Source organism: Orcinus orca, chromosome 11, assembly GCF_937001465.1.
Source record: "Orcinus orca chromosome 11, mOrcOrc1.1, whole genome shotgun sequence".
In the NCBI taxonomy this organism is placed as follows: Eukaryota; Metazoa; Chordata; class Mammalia; order Artiodactyla; family Delphinidae; genus Orcinus; species Orcinus orca.
In genome coordinates, this window is record NC_064569.1 from 45,298,769 (window position 1) to 45,314,912 (window position 16,144).

At 46.8% G+C, this 16,144-nt stretch overlaps 1 protein-coding gene across 18 annotated transcripts in view; it reads right to left on the reverse strand.

The window, feature by feature from the left end:
* Nucleotides 1-123: 123 nt before the first annotated feature.
* Nucleotides 124-16,144, reverse strand: part of R3HDM2 (R3H domain containing 2) — a 68,562-nt gene continuing 52,541 nt past the window's right edge. For 15 of the 18 annotated variants that reach the window (XM_033440434.2, XM_033440437.2, XM_033440431.2 and 12 more), the window contains 10 exons: nucleotides 14,479-14,721; nucleotides 13,806-13,932; nucleotides 12,793-12,953; nucleotides 12,171-12,325; nucleotides 10,890-10,990; nucleotides 5,466-5,635; nucleotides 4,322-4,469; nucleotides 3,023-3,120; nucleotides 2,592-2,676; nucleotides 644-1,689 (listed from right to left, as the gene is read on the reverse strand). In XM_033440434.2, the coding sequence (XP_033296325.1) occupies nucleotides 1,349-1,689; nucleotides 2,592-2,676; nucleotides 3,023-3,120; nucleotides 4,322-4,469; nucleotides 5,466-5,635; nucleotides 10,890-10,990; nucleotides 12,171-12,325; nucleotides 12,793-12,953; nucleotides 13,806-13,932; nucleotides 14,479-14,721 (1,629 nt within the window). In that variant the 3' untranslated portion in view covers nucleotides 644-1,348. Of the gene's footprint in view, nucleotides 1,690-2,591; nucleotides 2,677-3,022; nucleotides 3,121-4,321; nucleotides 4,470-5,465; nucleotides 5,636-10,889; nucleotides 10,991-12,170; nucleotides 12,326-12,792; nucleotides 12,954-13,805; nucleotides 13,933-14,478; nucleotides 14,722-16,144 lie in introns of all 18 variants that reach the window. The other 3 variants (XM_033440419.2, XM_049693826.1, XM_049693827.1) reach the window with 1 other exon arrangement.

Here is a 16,144-nt window from a genome sequence, read left to right on the forward strand (position 1 = left end):
GGAAGACAGAGGAAAGCTCTATTATCTTACAGGCAAGTGACTTCTGCTCTTCACCTTTCTTCAGCTGCACAGGACAGGGACTGCTAAGCACACCTGGATAGTATGACATCTTGGCACAGCAAGTTCAATTGATGTAGCTTTTATTGTAAGAAACATGCGGTTCTGTTCCTGCCAGGTAGAACCCAATCCTCTGGCTTTGGGATTAAAGAAAGGCCCAAGTCCTCCATCCCTGAAGAGTTTTCAGAATATGAGATGGACAGGTATGAAGCAAGCATCTCGACCCAGTTTTGGACGTCACTCACACTCCTCTGGCTTAGCTACCAGGGCCCTAAATGTGTATCACAGAATTAACAGGGTGGAAGGAAACTCGGAGGTCGCCTAGTCAGTCCAAGTCTCTTATTTTACTGGTAAGAACTCAGAGGCCCAGAGTTGAGAGTGATGTGCTTGATAAACCACCACAGTTAGTGGCAGAGTCCCATTACAGACCCAGCCATTTATCAGAATTATTTGTAAGGAGTAGGACAGGATGCAGGGAATAGTGTTAGGAAGATATGTGTGCATATGCCAGAGAAAGCCATCCCAGCCCGCATCAAATCCCTCTGACCCCACCCATACCAGGGTGGCAACAGAAAACGGACTGATGTCCAGTGACAGATTTTCTTTTTATATTTAAAAACAAAATCAACCCCCCCCGAAGAACCCCCCAACAAACAAAAAATCAGATTAAATAAAATTTACAGTGAATATACCCAGCAAACATCTGTATGTGCAATTAAATACTGTGTCTGTTACTGCAGCACAAACCTCAAACAAACAATATACAAGTGTTCTGGGGGGTGGAGGGAGGCCCAAGTTTTAACTCTGTGGGGTTTGGGGAGATAAGATGGGGTGGGAGAAAGGGGAAATCAATTTCATTTTTCTTAATTCTGTCCATATAAATATATTCATAAGGACCAAAAAAGAAAAGGGAGCTTGGGATGGTGAGGAAATAGGAGAACATGGGAGTGTGGGACCCTCCCAATTCTACCTGACCAAAAAATATGAAAGAATTAATTGCATGGTGAGAGAAGAGATAAAAAATCATAGAAGAGGATGGGAAGGAGAGGGAAGCAGACATGGGGCCAACCAGGGAAAAAGAGGGACCCTTGGCAGGGGAGTGAGAAAGAGTTCAGTGCCAGTGTGAGTGTCTGTCTCTGTTTCCATCTTCATCCCTACTGTCTTAGGCTCCAGTTTAGTGTCTGTCTGTGGACCTTACCTTACCTTCTGCCTCTGTCTGTGGTCTGACAGGACCCCTTGACCCCTCTACCCTGCCCCACCCCTGCCATGCTGGTCCCTTCTTCTCCTCCATTTATTGGGAGCTGGCTCGCTCCAGGATCCTCAGGTCATAGTTCTTTTTGGCCACTCGAAGTTTGAAGCGACTCACAGAGTTGTTGAGGCGAAGGGAGGCATTTTGGGCAGCCAGAGGGCTGGGGAACACAGCCACGATGGTGTACAAGGCAGCAAGGTCCGAGTGGCGGCCATTCTCAGCAGTCCCACCGTTGTCCCCCACACCCCCACCAGGCAGCCCCTGAGCATCCTTGAGCCACTGGATCTTGGCGCCAGACATGGCAAGCTGAGTGAAGAGTTTGTCCGCCTCGGTACGGGTGATGCCCTCAGGGAGATCTGTCACCTCCAGCACCCGTCCCAGGACTGGAAGGGGAGGAGACAGGACATGGTTGTAAGAGGTATAGAGTAGGAAGGACTGGCCAGCAGCCCAGCAGAGGAGCATCCAGCTGACCAAGTCTGTATACAATGTCCTCAAAAGCCCAGCCTTTCTCACTTAGTCCTTTCCTCCCTCCCCAAATCAACCCAACTCCCTACCATCCAGACTCTGATCAGGGCAACTAGGAGACACAAAGGAAACTTTCTCTTCTCCTAGCCTAGAGATGTAGGCAAGAGGAGACTGGGAATCAGAATCCCAGATTTAAGATCTGGAAACCTATACCTCAGTTCTCTCACAGGGTGCAATTACTGTGAAGGAAGTGTGGCTTTTGGTTATGTTATTTCACAAAGTTAATAGCTCAGTCTGAAATATGTTCCATTCCCTTCCCAGAGGCTGGTCCAGGTAGATTCCTCTTTCTTATCATCTAGGGAAGTCAGTTTCCCTTCCTTACCTTGTTTAGCAAACTGCTCCAGTAGGCGAAACCCCAAGAGATCTTGTTATGCCTAGTATGGAAGGCCTGCAGGAGGAAAGTTACTCCCCCATATTCTCTTATCAAGCCTCTCCTAAACTGGGTCTAGAACTACCAAAGGTAGACATCCTAGATCAGCGTCAGGACCACTTCCACAAGGTTGTCTGTTAATAGCAGGCTCAACAAGCCCCATCATTGTGTTATTCCAAATTTTCACCCTCATCTTCCCTAGGACTTGGAATGTCTTGGTAAGGAGGACTGAGACACCTCACTTCTCCAGCTTCTCCTTGCTTTTGAGTACGAAAAGGTCCTCTTTTGACTCCCTACCCTAAGCTGGCTTTTCTCACCATCCTGGGCTGGTAATGCAAGGCTGGAGGGGTTAAGCACCTTCTTTTGGGAATTCAGCATCCTGTCACTCACCAACGTCTGTTGTCCCCAGGTCAGTGGAGGCAGATTTGAGTGCTTGTCTCTTGCTCCGGTTTCCATGCTTCAATCCACTCTGTCCCTTCAACATTCGAAAGATAACTCTCATTCCAGGTAAACAATGACTGCCTTACATCCCAGTCTGTCTGAGAGATTAAGGAGCAGTACCCAACCCTGAGAACCCCATCCCACCAGGCAGTCAGATTGGCCAGAGAGTGGCCACTGAGAAACAAAGAGCCTCTCCCTCTTGGCACTGGGGAAGGGGTGAGAGGAATGCGTACAGGAGTGGGGTAAAGGCTCTTCCCACTTCATCCATTCTGTGTTGTCTCTCTTGTCCACCCAGCTAGTTGAGGTGGATGGCTCAGAAGCAGGGGCCTGGATGAGAAGGGGACTCTGATGGCCCTAAGGCTGATAGGAGACACCCTTACCTGGTGCACCGTGTAAGTTGACTGGCCATGGAGCAAGGGAGGGCAGATGGACAGATTGTACTGTAATGGCTGGCCCAAGAGGGAGTAGTGACCATCACCTAGGGAGGAAGAGCAGATGGTTTTCTGGGAGTTTGAACTACATGGTATGACTTTTATGAGACTTCATGGGGCTTTGGAGATGGACAGCAACAATGCATACTATTCCTACTTCATCTATGATAGGACTGCCCATGTCACTGATTTAAGAGTTGTCTCTCTTCCTAAACCCCTTGGCTTTCAGCTGTAGCTCAGACAAAAGGAGTTATTAGGTTCCTTCACCTTTGAAGAAGGGCTCTGTCCATTGAAGACAAAAGGCCCTGGAGGAAACCTACAGACCCTTATGACTGTCTTTTATTTCTCATATAGTTTCTTCTCACCTTAAACCCAGGGCTCAAGTTTCTGACTCACATGAGAGGCAATACAATGCAGTGGAGAAGAACACAGACTTACAGCCGGACTGCCTAGGTTCAAATCCTGGCTCTGTTACTGAAAATGGGATGTTGGGTATGTTTTCCTCTCATTAGCACTGCTGAGGTTAAATGACTATAAGACACTTATAGCACCTATAAAGTAAAGTACTTATAAGTAAAGCACTTATAGCAATGCTTGATACATATTAAGTACCATGTGTTACCTATTATTGGTGATAAATACTATATTTCAGAGCACTCTGAAGTTTTAAACCATATTTTCATGTTATTTTTATACTGCTTTTGATAGCCACGGCAGAAAGCAGATAAGATTATTTCCATCTTATGTGTGATTAACCTCATTTTATATATTAGGAAACTGAGGTCCCATTTTAAGTTTAAGTAACATGTTCAACATCACAAAGCTAGTTAGTTGTAGAACTAGAATTTGAACCCAAGTCTTTTAACTCAAATTCAGTATTCCCTCTTCTAAAACCATAACGTTTTTGACAAATACCGTTTCTGACACCACCCCATATTCCCAACCCTCAGACTCAGTACTGATGGATTAAACTCTTGGTTGTTCATTAGAAAGTTCAGTGAACTTCTTTTCCCTGGCTCATAGTCACCAGGGACTTGGAAGTAAATACTAAAAATCTAACGGAGATCTAGAGTAAATTAACTATGGGCAGCACTAAAGAGGGGCAGGTGTCTTTGGCCTGAACAGGGCCAGAGTTGGATGACCAGCCACACCGCTTCCCTGCCTGTTGCTGCCCTCTCGATCTCCCCACTTGGGAATGGGATGCGAATGGTGAATTTGACAGCAACCAGCCCTTATCTAACCCCTTACCCTGTGCTGGACCCCCAGGACGGGGGAACTGTGTGAGGACAGGAAGGGGACTGAGTCCTGTGCAGACGTTGCTGAGGCTGGTGACAGGAGAGGGTGCTGGAGACTGAGTAGGAGATGTGACAGGGCTGCTGCTCATTTGTGTGTTGGCCTGTGGGAGAGAGAGGAGTACACATCATACATACCCCAAACATTACCCTCTGGATATTCCTGTGGCTTGGCTTAAAAGTCACCTCTCTCATGGGCTTCCCTGGTGGCGCAGTGGTTGAGAGTCCACCTGCTGATGCAGGGGACACGGGTTTGTGCCCCGGTCTGGGAAGATCCCACATGCCGCGGAGCAGCTAGGCCCGTGAGCCATGGCCGCTGAGCCTGCGCGTCCGGAGCCTGTGCTCCACAACGGGAGAGGCCACAACAGTGAGAGGCCCGCGTACCACAAAAAACAAAGTCACCTCTCTCAAAACAACAAAAAAAGTCACCTCTCTCAGGAAACTTCTCTTGCTGAACTCTGTCAAAGTCAGACTGCTCCTTCAAACTAGCCCTAGTCCCTAATTAGTTTGTGTTATTATTATTTTAAAATTTATTTTATTTTTGGCTGCGTTGGGTCTTCACTGCTGCGCGGCGGCTTTCTCTAGTTGCGGCGAGCGGGGGCTACTCTTCATTGCGGTGCGCAGGCTTCTCATGGCGGGGGCTCTAGGCGCGTAGGCTTCAGGAGTTGTGGCACGTGTGCTCCGTAGTTGTGGCTCACGGCTCTAGAGCGCAGGCTCAGTACTTGTGGCGCACAGGCTTAGTTGCTCCGTGGCATGTGGGATCTTCCTGGACCAGGGCTCGAACCCGTGTCCCCTGCACTGGCAGGCGGATTCTTAACCACTGCACCACCAGGGAAGCCCAGTTTGTATTATTTTAACATCCACTTTTTGACATACTGTTTTAAGTATTCCCTTAGCATTTTCAAGCATGTGTCCCATCTGCTACCTTAAATCTTAGGTTCCTTGAAAGAAGATGCTCTCCTCTATTTCTTGTGTTTCTTCCCAAAAAGTGCCCAGGGAAAGATAAGTAACAGAGGTTGCTCAGTCAATGGCAAAGATTACTTCCTGAGAAGAATCTGGTTACCTCCCTGCTAAGACAAAGCTGGGTTGCAGGGACTCACCTGGGGGCTACTGTCAGGACTGTACAGGTCTCCAGGTTTCTGCCCCCGCTGGTCCACGCTGTAATATTTACAGTGACTCCACTGGACCATGGATGGGTTCTGGGGGGGCTGGGGTCCATTAGGGACATTCAGCTGCATGACCACCACACCTGGTCCAGAAGGTGACACTCCTGGGTGGCAGGAAAAAAGCAGTTGGTTGTGCATTCAAACTACATTTTAGGCCTGTCAGCTAACCCTAAGTGGGAAAGCCAGTAAGCAAATCCACCTACTGGCTTCAGGGTCACTTAAACTGTGTCCTGCCAGGAATCTGAGATAGTTGCTGATTTGGTCTCTGACTCTCTCTCAGACCAGCGGAAACTTCGAACCAGTGGAAGTTTGAGTGGAAGATGCCAATGCCCTCCTGGCCTTCACCTGGTGGGGGGTACTTTGGTATGCTTGGCAGAAAACTACTTCATTTCTGTCAAAGTTCCCAGGTCAGACTGCTCAAATGTCTGGGCATGGTACAGGTCCCAGTCTGGGGCCTGGGCCAGGGCTGCAGGCACGTGCAGGCTTTTCTGGTAATGGCTGCAGATAAGTCAGCGATCTCTGGTTGTTCTGGAGAAGATAAATGTGCAGGATATAATTCTTGGGCAAGGGTTGGGTGAACTGGGAACATTTCAAGTAGAGGGAATGGCATAGAGATGTATGTCATGCTCAGGAAATGACAAATAATTCAAGGTGCTAAGGCACAGGGGCTATGTAGGGGAAGTAGCAGGAGATGAGATACATTTATTCATTTATTCAACAAATGTTTATTGAACATTTGTCTATGTGCCAGTTCCTATGCTGGGCACTGGGTATACAAAACAAACAAACAAAAAAGACTGGTCTCTACCCCATGGAATGAACAGTCTATTAGGGAGTCAGACATTAAACAAATAGCTGGTGTCAGAGTTTGAAGCACATTCTGGTAAGGGTTGTATCCTGTAGGTGTTGGGAACAGGACTTGTGTTTCAGAGAGCTAACCCAAGTGGCCGAATGTAAGATGGCTAAAGGGAGGGAGAGACTAGTGACCAGAAGACTAGTTAGGAGGCTACTGAAACAAAACAAAGTGATTATGAATTAGAGCAGTGACAGAAATGGAGTGGGAGGGTGAGACTCTCTGAAGGTTTTACTGACAGGTTCAAGGTGACTGACTGGATGCAGCCCTGAGGTTTTAGCCCAGGCAACCATAGATATGGTCTTACCCTCTCACAGTCTGGGGGAAGGAAAGGGCTCAATGGGAGGAACATTAAGTCCTGACTCTTCCTCATGGTGAAAAGCAAGGTAAGGGGTCACGGAGAAGCAGTTTGATAGACAGTTTCTGCTGGGAGAGATGAGCAGGAGCTCTGCTTCCCCACGGGGGACTGTCCAGCATGAGGCTTTGCCCTTGACCCTCCAGACTATATTTCTGTGGATGGACAGGCTGAGTTCATGTGTGTGTCTGGTGGTAGAGAAATGGGACTGAGGGTCGCTAGCTTGAAAACCTGCTGCAATGCTGCTGCCTTCATGGCTCAGTGCTCTGGGGCTGCCACTGCTGCCGCCATCGCACTGCTTCCTGTGCTGGGAAATGTTGCAGCCTCTGCCCTGGGCACCAGTCATGCTGGGAAGTGAGCGTGATTGCTTTTCTCAGGTAGCATCGGTCAAAGGAAAGGAAAAGTAACAGTGGGAGGTCTCAGAGAATAGCTCAGTAGACACAGCATCTGTTGTACCCTATTCCCCAGTTTGTGCCCACCCCCATCCTCTAGGGCTCATATAATCAGACAGCACAAATACTCAGAGTGACAGGCTCGACAGGCTCACCTCTCCCCTTCCCCTGCCAAAGAGGACAGGGTATTCATCAGCATGGCTTGTAAAAGGGCCACAGGAAAATTGTACAGTTGTGAGGTGTCATGCATTTAACAACTCCCCCTTTACTATAGTTGCTCTGGGCATTGTACTTCCCCACCCTAAGAGCTGCACCTGCTCCCATATTCTTTACCCACAAAACTGCAACTGATCTTATTCAGACAACTCACTGCTACCTGAGGGGGCCAACATAAAAATAATCAAATGTATAGCTTTTCTGGAAGGCAGCTTATAACCTGAGCCTATTGCCCTGGGCCAGGAAAAGGTAGAGGATGTGTGAGTATGTAGGGTGTGCGCATAAGCAAGGCAGTAGAAGTTCTTTCTAATACCAACATGTAGCTGTAAGGAGCTATTAGGGGGCTAAAGTGGAGGGGGAAAGAGAACAAAGTCCTCATATTATTTTCTCTGATCGCAAGGAAAGCAAAGGCAGGGTTCCTAGTTGCAGCCTCATTCCTGAGCTCCTCCCCTCACTGAGTCCTCTCCGGCTGGCCTGGAGTGTTGTACCTTCACTCAGCTGAGGACAGAGAGCACTACTCTGCTGATGAGATGACTTTTATGCTTCTCTTCCTCAAGCCAGAAGCTGGTGGCATCCATTAGCAGCTGAACTGTGGCTACTTAATGCATGTGGCCAAAAAAACCCCAAATCTCCCAAAACAAAAACCCCCCACAGCACTGCCCAGTGACAGCGCTTCCACATAATCACGTTGGGGGAAGGAGCCTGGGTTGGAGTGGGAAGGGGGAGAAGGGAGTTGAATAAGGAAATCAATTTCAGCTTGAAAGCTCTGAAAGGAGAGGGAACGTGTGAATGGCTTTTTAAGTGGCATCATTAAACCTGGGCAGAAAGGTCGATTGGGCAGAGCAAACCGCATAAATATAAACAGATGACATTTATGTCTGGCAGAATTGCTTTTGTTTAGTTTTTGCTTTTTTTTTAAATCGCTGAGGTAGAAAACTGATAAGGCTTCTTCCTTACCATCTGAAATCAAATCTATGGAAAGGAATGTCCAGAGAAATAAAATCCCACAGGCATCTTTCCCAAATTACAGGACAGAATCCTACAGTATCTTCGTAGTTTTCCATTTTTTTGGTGGGGGAGAGGGTTATCTTCAGGGAGTGGGGATTGAAAAGAGTTAGTCTCAGCTTTGGAAAGCCCTCAGCTACAAAATGAGCCAGTAAATAGGTGAGAAGCTATTTCTGTATGTACCTCACTCTGGCCCTGCTGCTGTGTCACTGTGAGTTGAGAGTCTGTGCATAGGTTTCACTGCCATTTCATGTCTGTGTGCCTCTTCCCCAGACAAGCATCCCTGTAAAAACCTCAAGAGACCTGCAAGTCACTATTTTAGTGGGAAGAAAAGTATTTCCTGAGGTTATGGTTATATCTAATATCATAGTGGAGGAATTAACGTCCAGGCCTGGGGGTAAACTGGGCAACTACAAAACTGTATTAATAAACTGGAACAATTGCTCTAGGAACAGCCAATCCTAATCCCTACCTTTATTTTTGGAAAAGTGACCATGTTGCTACATGGGAGAAGGGCGGGTGACTGTCCTCTGAAGGTGACATAGCAGCCCTTGTGGAGAGTGCCAGCCTTCTATCTTTCCAGTAAAGGGAAAACTGGAAAGGAAGGTGTAAGAAGCACTTTTTCTTTTCTTCCACTTCCTCTTAAATTCCCATGAGCAGGGATTGAAGACTTTTAAGACTGATGCTATGGTGAATAGGTCTCTTAGATGATGTGGGTGGAAGAGAGGGTCCCATCATCTAGGAAAAGTACAAGGGGTCAGTCAGAAGCCTAGGGTCAATCAGGGTAGCCAGAAGGAAAGGAAATAAAACAGAAAATTCTAAAGCAGCAAGGAAATCAGATGATGGAGAGGGTTTTGTCTATTTCTATTAATTTGGGAAAAGCCTAGATTATCTCCTTCCAATCCCAGTCCAGATCTCTAGTGCTGCCAACTTTCAGAACAATAGCTGTTTCAGTTTACTTAATTAACCCAGCACTAGGTCCAGAGTAGGTACTGAAAAATTATTCTCACTTGATTTGTTTCTAATTCATCTTGTATTTGCAGATGAAGAGACATAACTGCGGAGACCCAACAGATATACTGATATACCACTAAGGATATATACAAAAATTCACATACAAGTATACCCATATGCACACACACACACTTATTTTAACAAACAGGAGAGAAAATGCCCTGAGGTGCCAAGCACCACCACAGGCTACAGCAGTTCTTGGAGCTGGTTTCTATAATTTCCATACCCCGCTGGGAATTTCAAGGTCAAGTGCCCCTGGCGGACACTAGGAGAAACAGCTAGAGAGACCAATAATGTAATGAAGAGTAGTAAAGGTTGGTGAATTTTAAAACCTCATCCTGTAAGAGATCCACGGTTGGTCTGGATAAAGGAAGAAGTCATTACATTGAAGGTAAGAACTAATCATGTCTTGTAAGCAAGCTTAATTCTGGAATCTACTCCAGAGCACCTAACATAGAGTACAGAAAATCTTATGTGAAAAATATTCCATTTCTAAAATGAGAAAAATTGGCAAAATACCTCCTTCTCGCCAGAAGAGGGAACCCTGACATTCCCACAATAGAGCTGCATGGGGATGGCTGGAGGCTACCTTAACCTCCTCCCCTCCAGAACCCGTGAAGTCTACTTAACTACAGCGTAATGATATGTCAGGGTTGGGTGAAAGGGAAACAAACAGGAGCAGTTGTACTTGGTGTATTGGGGGAGTTCTTGGCAAAGACAGATAGTGAGAGGCTGCAAGGCATAAGTCTATTCACCTGGGATAACTGGCCCCTCCAAAGAAGGCCTTTAGCTATTTAACATGATATCCATTTATTTCCTACTGGAGGAACAGAGTACAGAAACCTGTTGAAAATGTGTTACTGAGGATGTAGCATGGGTTATAGAAAGTGAAAAGACCCAAGTTCAAGCTCTAGGACTGTGATCTTAGGCAAGTCATTTATTCTCTTTGAGTCTTAAATTTCCTCTTCACTAAGTTGTAGTGAGAATGAAAATGACACAGTATATCCGAGCACATATGAAAAACCACTAAACAAATCTAAGATATGATTTTAAAAGCATTTTATGATAAAATGCTGATTTTATCAGCATTTTAAAAGCATTTTATCAGCCTCCTTCCTTGTTTTCTCCCAAGAGAAAAGAAAAGCTGTTTACAGGAAGAATGAGTGCAACAGACAGAAGTAAGCACTCTGTGTTTCAAAGGCATGTGAGTGGTGAGTGTAGTGCTGGATTCAGCAAAGAGGGAGAGGGAGAGGGAGAGGGAGAGAAAACAAGGAACTCAATCGACATGTGACTCCCCAGGGATAGGGATCAGGCAACCAACCTCACCTCTTGAGGGGTCAATTTCAGCACCTCTGGAAAACACCAGCCAGCTAGGACTTTGGTTTTCCCTCATGATGGGGTCACAGATGGGGACAGAGCCAATCCCTGAACTCTCTTTGTCCTTCCCAGCTCTAAAGCACAAGTCCTTCAGCAGTGTTTGCTCTCACCAGTGCCCAAGACCCCTCAATTCTTTATCCTCTTACCTGAGTACTGCTGTGGCATCTGTGGTGGACTGCAGGGAGAGGGAGACTGAGGCATCTGGTACTGCTCAGAGCCAGGAGGTTGCAGAAATCCCACAGAAGGGCTGGGGAGATGGAGAAGAGAAGAGTGGTAAAGCGGTAGAGGGAGGAACGCAACTCCTGGCAGACAGCTGTTGCTTCCTGAGCCTCCCCTGTGGGAAGTCAAGGCAGCTCCAAGCCATTCCCAGACCAATTTGCCATGCAATTTCTAAAATCACTCATCAGTTCAAAGTTAATTATATATATTTGTACTTGATCATCTTTCAATTAGGAAGCTGCTAATCAGTGCTACAGATGGAATGTTAGTAACACATGCTCTTCCCAACAGTGTAGAAACACCAAACACATACACGTGTGCGTACACACACACACACACACACGCTCTGAGAAACACAGCAGAAACACGAAGAGAATGCCAGAGACAGACACACAGGGCTAAAGTGCTAGAGAGAGATGGGCAAAAATAACTAAGGAGATTTAGGATATTTTCTCAATGGCAAACACATATAGTCAACTAAAGACAAATGGGGAAAAATCTCACAAAACTCAAGACAACGTGGAGACATACACATAAAAAGACAGAAATGTGGACACTGAGAGAGAGACAGAAATACATCGAGGTAGGCCCAGACTTGAGTTCTGGTCCCAGCTCTGCTTCTACTAACTACTTCTGTGACTTTGGGTAAGTTTCTTAACATCCTTAGTTGGAATTTCCTCATTTATAAAAGAAGGGAGAAAAATAAAACAAGGGGAGTGGACTATTAGACACTTAGAAATGTCTAAATATTTAGACATTTCTAAGGTAACTTCTACCTCTAAAATTCTATTAGCTATGAGCTATACTAAGATATATATAAATAGACATATAGAAATAGGCTATCTCAGATTCATCCATGGATATAGAGGTACACAGAGAAATTTACATATGTATACTCCAAATTGCTTTTTTAAAATAATAAGCTGTCTCTATCTCATAGTTCTGAATCCCACTGATTAGAAAAACAAAAAATGGGGGAAATTATAAAGCCTCTGTCTCCGAAGCAGGAATTTTTCCTGCTGATGAATTCTTACGCAAATATCGAAATGACAAGGAGAAAAGGAGAATGAACTCCCTCATGTTCTACCTGCTTTAGGGTATCACTGGGATCTTTACCCCTGCCTTTCTTTCCCAGTGCAAACAAAACCATGGTGCAACAGTTGCTAAGGTCTGTGGGAGATGCACCCCAACTCTCTGGGAGTTCTCACCTTGTACCGTTCTGCTGAGCTGGAGGGATCATGCTGTAATACACTGGTACGCCCCCTCCTGGGAGGCCCCCTTGCACAGATTGGCTCGCAGGGACCAGCATGGGTTGCTGGAAAGGCGGCTGGACCACATTTTGCGAGTCATTACCCACTGTGACCTGGGTGGAGACAAGAAGAGAATGACCACTCTTACTCCCAAAGAGTTCATCCAAAGAACAGCCTCTAGTCATCACTAGACCAGGACACTCTAACTTCCTTCCCTACCTTTAGAGACTCCTATTCTCCTTACCTGAGTAAAGGAAATGCTTAGAGCTACCTCCATTGCCTTCCTCTCCAAACCTCACCCATGGGCATGTGATGTACAGGAAGGAGCCTAATTTCCTCTAGATCCTACTTTTCTGGGCATATACTCGTTTGCATGGCTATATAAAAACCAAACAATTTAAATAAAGACTGTTCTCAGACTCTCTGGGCCTTCTCTCAGAGGAAGAAAACCTAAAAATTCTAGGGGTAAAGTGAACAATGTTTTAGTGTTTGAGTTGTCAGACTGGAGGATGTGGGAAACTGTCCTCCTTTTCCTCATCCCAAGGACTGGGTGATCTTTCCTAGTACAAAATGCACCCACTTGGTAAGAAGGCAGTGGAGTGTACTGAACCACCAGGCCTTGCATCTGGCCCCCCATGCTGCTCCTCTGGCTGCTGAGCAGGCCCTGGTTCTGTGGCTGCTGGACCCCAATCATGCCTTGGTAAGCCGCCTGCTGCTGGTTAGGCATCATGGGCTGTAAACCTAGGGATGGGCAAAGCAGAGGAGACATTAGCATAGTATCAACAATGTTTAGGAGGTCACACTCTCTCAGTAATTTTCCTTCTATTTTACTTTTTCTTTTTCTGGAGATCACGGGTTCCTCTTCAGGACCCTAATCATTCCTGCCGCCCCCGCCCCCTGCACCCCCTGCTTTTTACTTTATTTATTTTTAAAAATAAATCTATTTTTTTTTTTTTTGGCTGCATTGGGTCTTTGTTGCTGCGCACGGGCTTTCTCTAGTTGCAGCAAGCGGGAGCTACTCTCTTTTGCGGTGCGCAGGCTTCTCACTGCAGTGGCTTCTCTTGTTGCGGAGCACGGGCTCTAGGTGCACGGGCTTCAGTAGTTGTGGCACGCAGGCTCAGTAGTTGTGGCTCATGGGCTCTAGAGTGCAGGCTCAGTAGTTGTGGCGCACGGGCTTAGTTGCTCCATGGCATGTGGGATCTTCCCAGACTAGGGCTCGAACCTGTGTCCCCTGCATTGGCAGGTAGATTCTTAACCACTGTGCCACCAGGGAAGTCCCTCCTGCTCTTTGATGAGTTTTTTTTTTGGCAGTACGCGAGCCTCTCACTGTTGTGGCCTCTCCCGTTGCGGAGCGCAGGCTCCGGACGCGCAAGCTCAATAGCCATGGCTCATGGGCCCAGCCGCTCCGCGGCATGTGGGATCTTCCCGGACCGGGCCATGAACCCATGTCCCCTGCATCGGCAGGCGGACTCTCAACCACTGCGCCACCAGGGAAGCCCCCCCTCCTGCTTTTTAAACAGCGAAGGTAATTCTCTTTCCCAGTCTCCCCCCTTCCCTTACTCACTACCTTCATACATCAGCGGTTCCTCTTACCAGGTTGCTGGGATGGCTGAGGCAGCTGTTGACCACGTTGGGGGCTGTAGGCCACCGGGTGAGAGAGAGGTCGATATTGCTGGTTGGAGTTAGGATACTGTCCAGGGGGATAGTAAGAAACCTGGATCTATGGTAAGAGGAAACAGATGTATCAGAAAGTCCCTCAAATTCAGCCTCAACATCCCCAAACTATTAAATACATCACGGTTAATTCCCAGAAATCTGTAAACGGAGCTATTTTGGGCCTGCAATTGCAGCATTCGTATACAAGTTTGAAACAGAACAGGAAGGACTTGTGTTATTTGAAAGATGGCCTTCTGACTAGAAAGAAAATTCTCAAGTCAAGGTGGGGAAATGGAGGTAGGTAGGGGACAGTTATCCCCTCTGATTTGTCTAAACTAGAGGAAGAAAGAAGGATTATAATACTGGACAAACTGAATTAGTGATTTATTTTTTTTTAAATATTTATTTATTTGGCTGCACCGGGTCTTAGTTGTGGCATGTGGGATCTTTTAGTTGCAGCATGGGGGCTGTAGGTGCAGCATGTGGGACCTAGCTCCCCGACCAAGGATCGAACCTGGGCCCCCTGCATTGGGAGCACGGAATCTTAACCACTGGACCACCAGGGAAGTCCCTGAATTAGTGATTTAAACTGGGAACCCAAGCCACTCACCTGCTGAGGGGGCTGCATGTAGCCCTGGGGTGGCAGGACTTGCTGAGTAGGTGGTGCATGGTTAGAGGTGGAATAGCTGGAAGTAGGGAGGGGCTGTCCTGTAGAAGCCATGATGAAGCTAGTCTGCTGAGGGTGCTGGGAGATAAGTGGGGGCTGGAACAGAGCTGAGGATGGGTCAGCTGCTTCGGTAGAACCTTGGCGGCTAAGGCTCATTTGTCCAAAGGGGTTGCTGAGATCATCTGTCTGTTGAGAGAGTGAGGGAGACCCAAAGACTGAGGTCATATCAAACCCCAGGTGCTTTACCACAGACAGACAGAAATAGTAGCCCTCTCTACAGCCTTCCTTCCTTACACCAATTTGGGACACTCCTGCATGTGTGCCCTAGGAGGCGCTTTTTAGCCCTAAGCCTCTGTCATATGGTGTTTTATTTATTTTTTTCACAAGTGTTTTTTTTTTAAATTTATTTATTTTATTTATTTTTGGCTGTGTTGCGTCTTCGTTGCTGCGCGCGGGCCTTCTCTAGTTGTGGCGAGGGGGGTTACTCTTTGTTGCGGTGCGCAGGCTTCTCATTGCAGTGGCTTCTCTTGTTGTAGACCATGGGCTCTAGGTGTGTGGGCTTCAGTAGTTGTGGCACGCAGCTCAGTAGTTGTGGTTCACAGGCTCAGTAGTTGTGGCTCACGGGCTTAGTTGCTCCGCGGCATGTGGGATCTTCCTGGACCAGGGCTCGAACCCGTGTCCCCTGAATTGGCAGGTGGATTCTTAACCACTGAGCCATCAGGGAAGCCCTCATAGGGTGTTTTAAATTGTCATGAATTGAACAGCTGTTTGAAGCCCAACTCCAGACCCAGTCTCCCTACCACATATGGGGTAACAATGGTCACTCTGATTATGATCTTTATTAGAATTAGTCCTGGGGAGATGGGAGCAATGACACAACTTCTATATATAGAGAAAACAGGACAAATTAGTAGGGAAAAAACCCTACAAAATCTTTCCATTTCCTGTCTTCCTCATGCCTCCAACCATACAAAGGGCCCCTACATTGTCATAAATCTCGTTTTTATAATAAAGGACCCAGACAACACCTTGCGTGGATTATGGGTGGGTTCATGTGGCTCCCCAGCTCTGCCTATGCAGTGGAAAGACTGGTGGGCTCCCAACGCCTGCTGCTCATCTCCTTACTCCCTCTTGCAATCATTTCCACCCCTGTTCTCTGACACTTGCCTAGAGTTCTCCTGCCCTTCAGAAACCACTTCCAATTCTCACCTCTGCAAGGAGGCCAGGGTGAGTGGCCAGCTGGAGGGTGAGACTGACTGGCTGGTCTGTAATTGCCTTCTCTCTCAGCCCTCTTCTCTAAGCAGAAAGAGTGAGGGTGTTCCATCCCTCACTTGTATGGTGATAGGTTAGTCTTTTAACTTCCTCATCTTTTTTGCTCCATGGACAGTAATCAAAATACACATATACATACACAGGCAGAGCAGAAGTTCTTTTGCAAATGAAACTAGTAGAAACAAAAGATAATGCTTTCCTGTGGTTTCACTCACTTTTCAGGGATATGATCTTAGCTATTTTGCTACCTTAGTGGGCAGGAATAGATGACAGGAGGACTGGACTGCAGTTACTATTTTGAGGTTCATATTCTAGAACTTTTCAGAATGGAGATAAG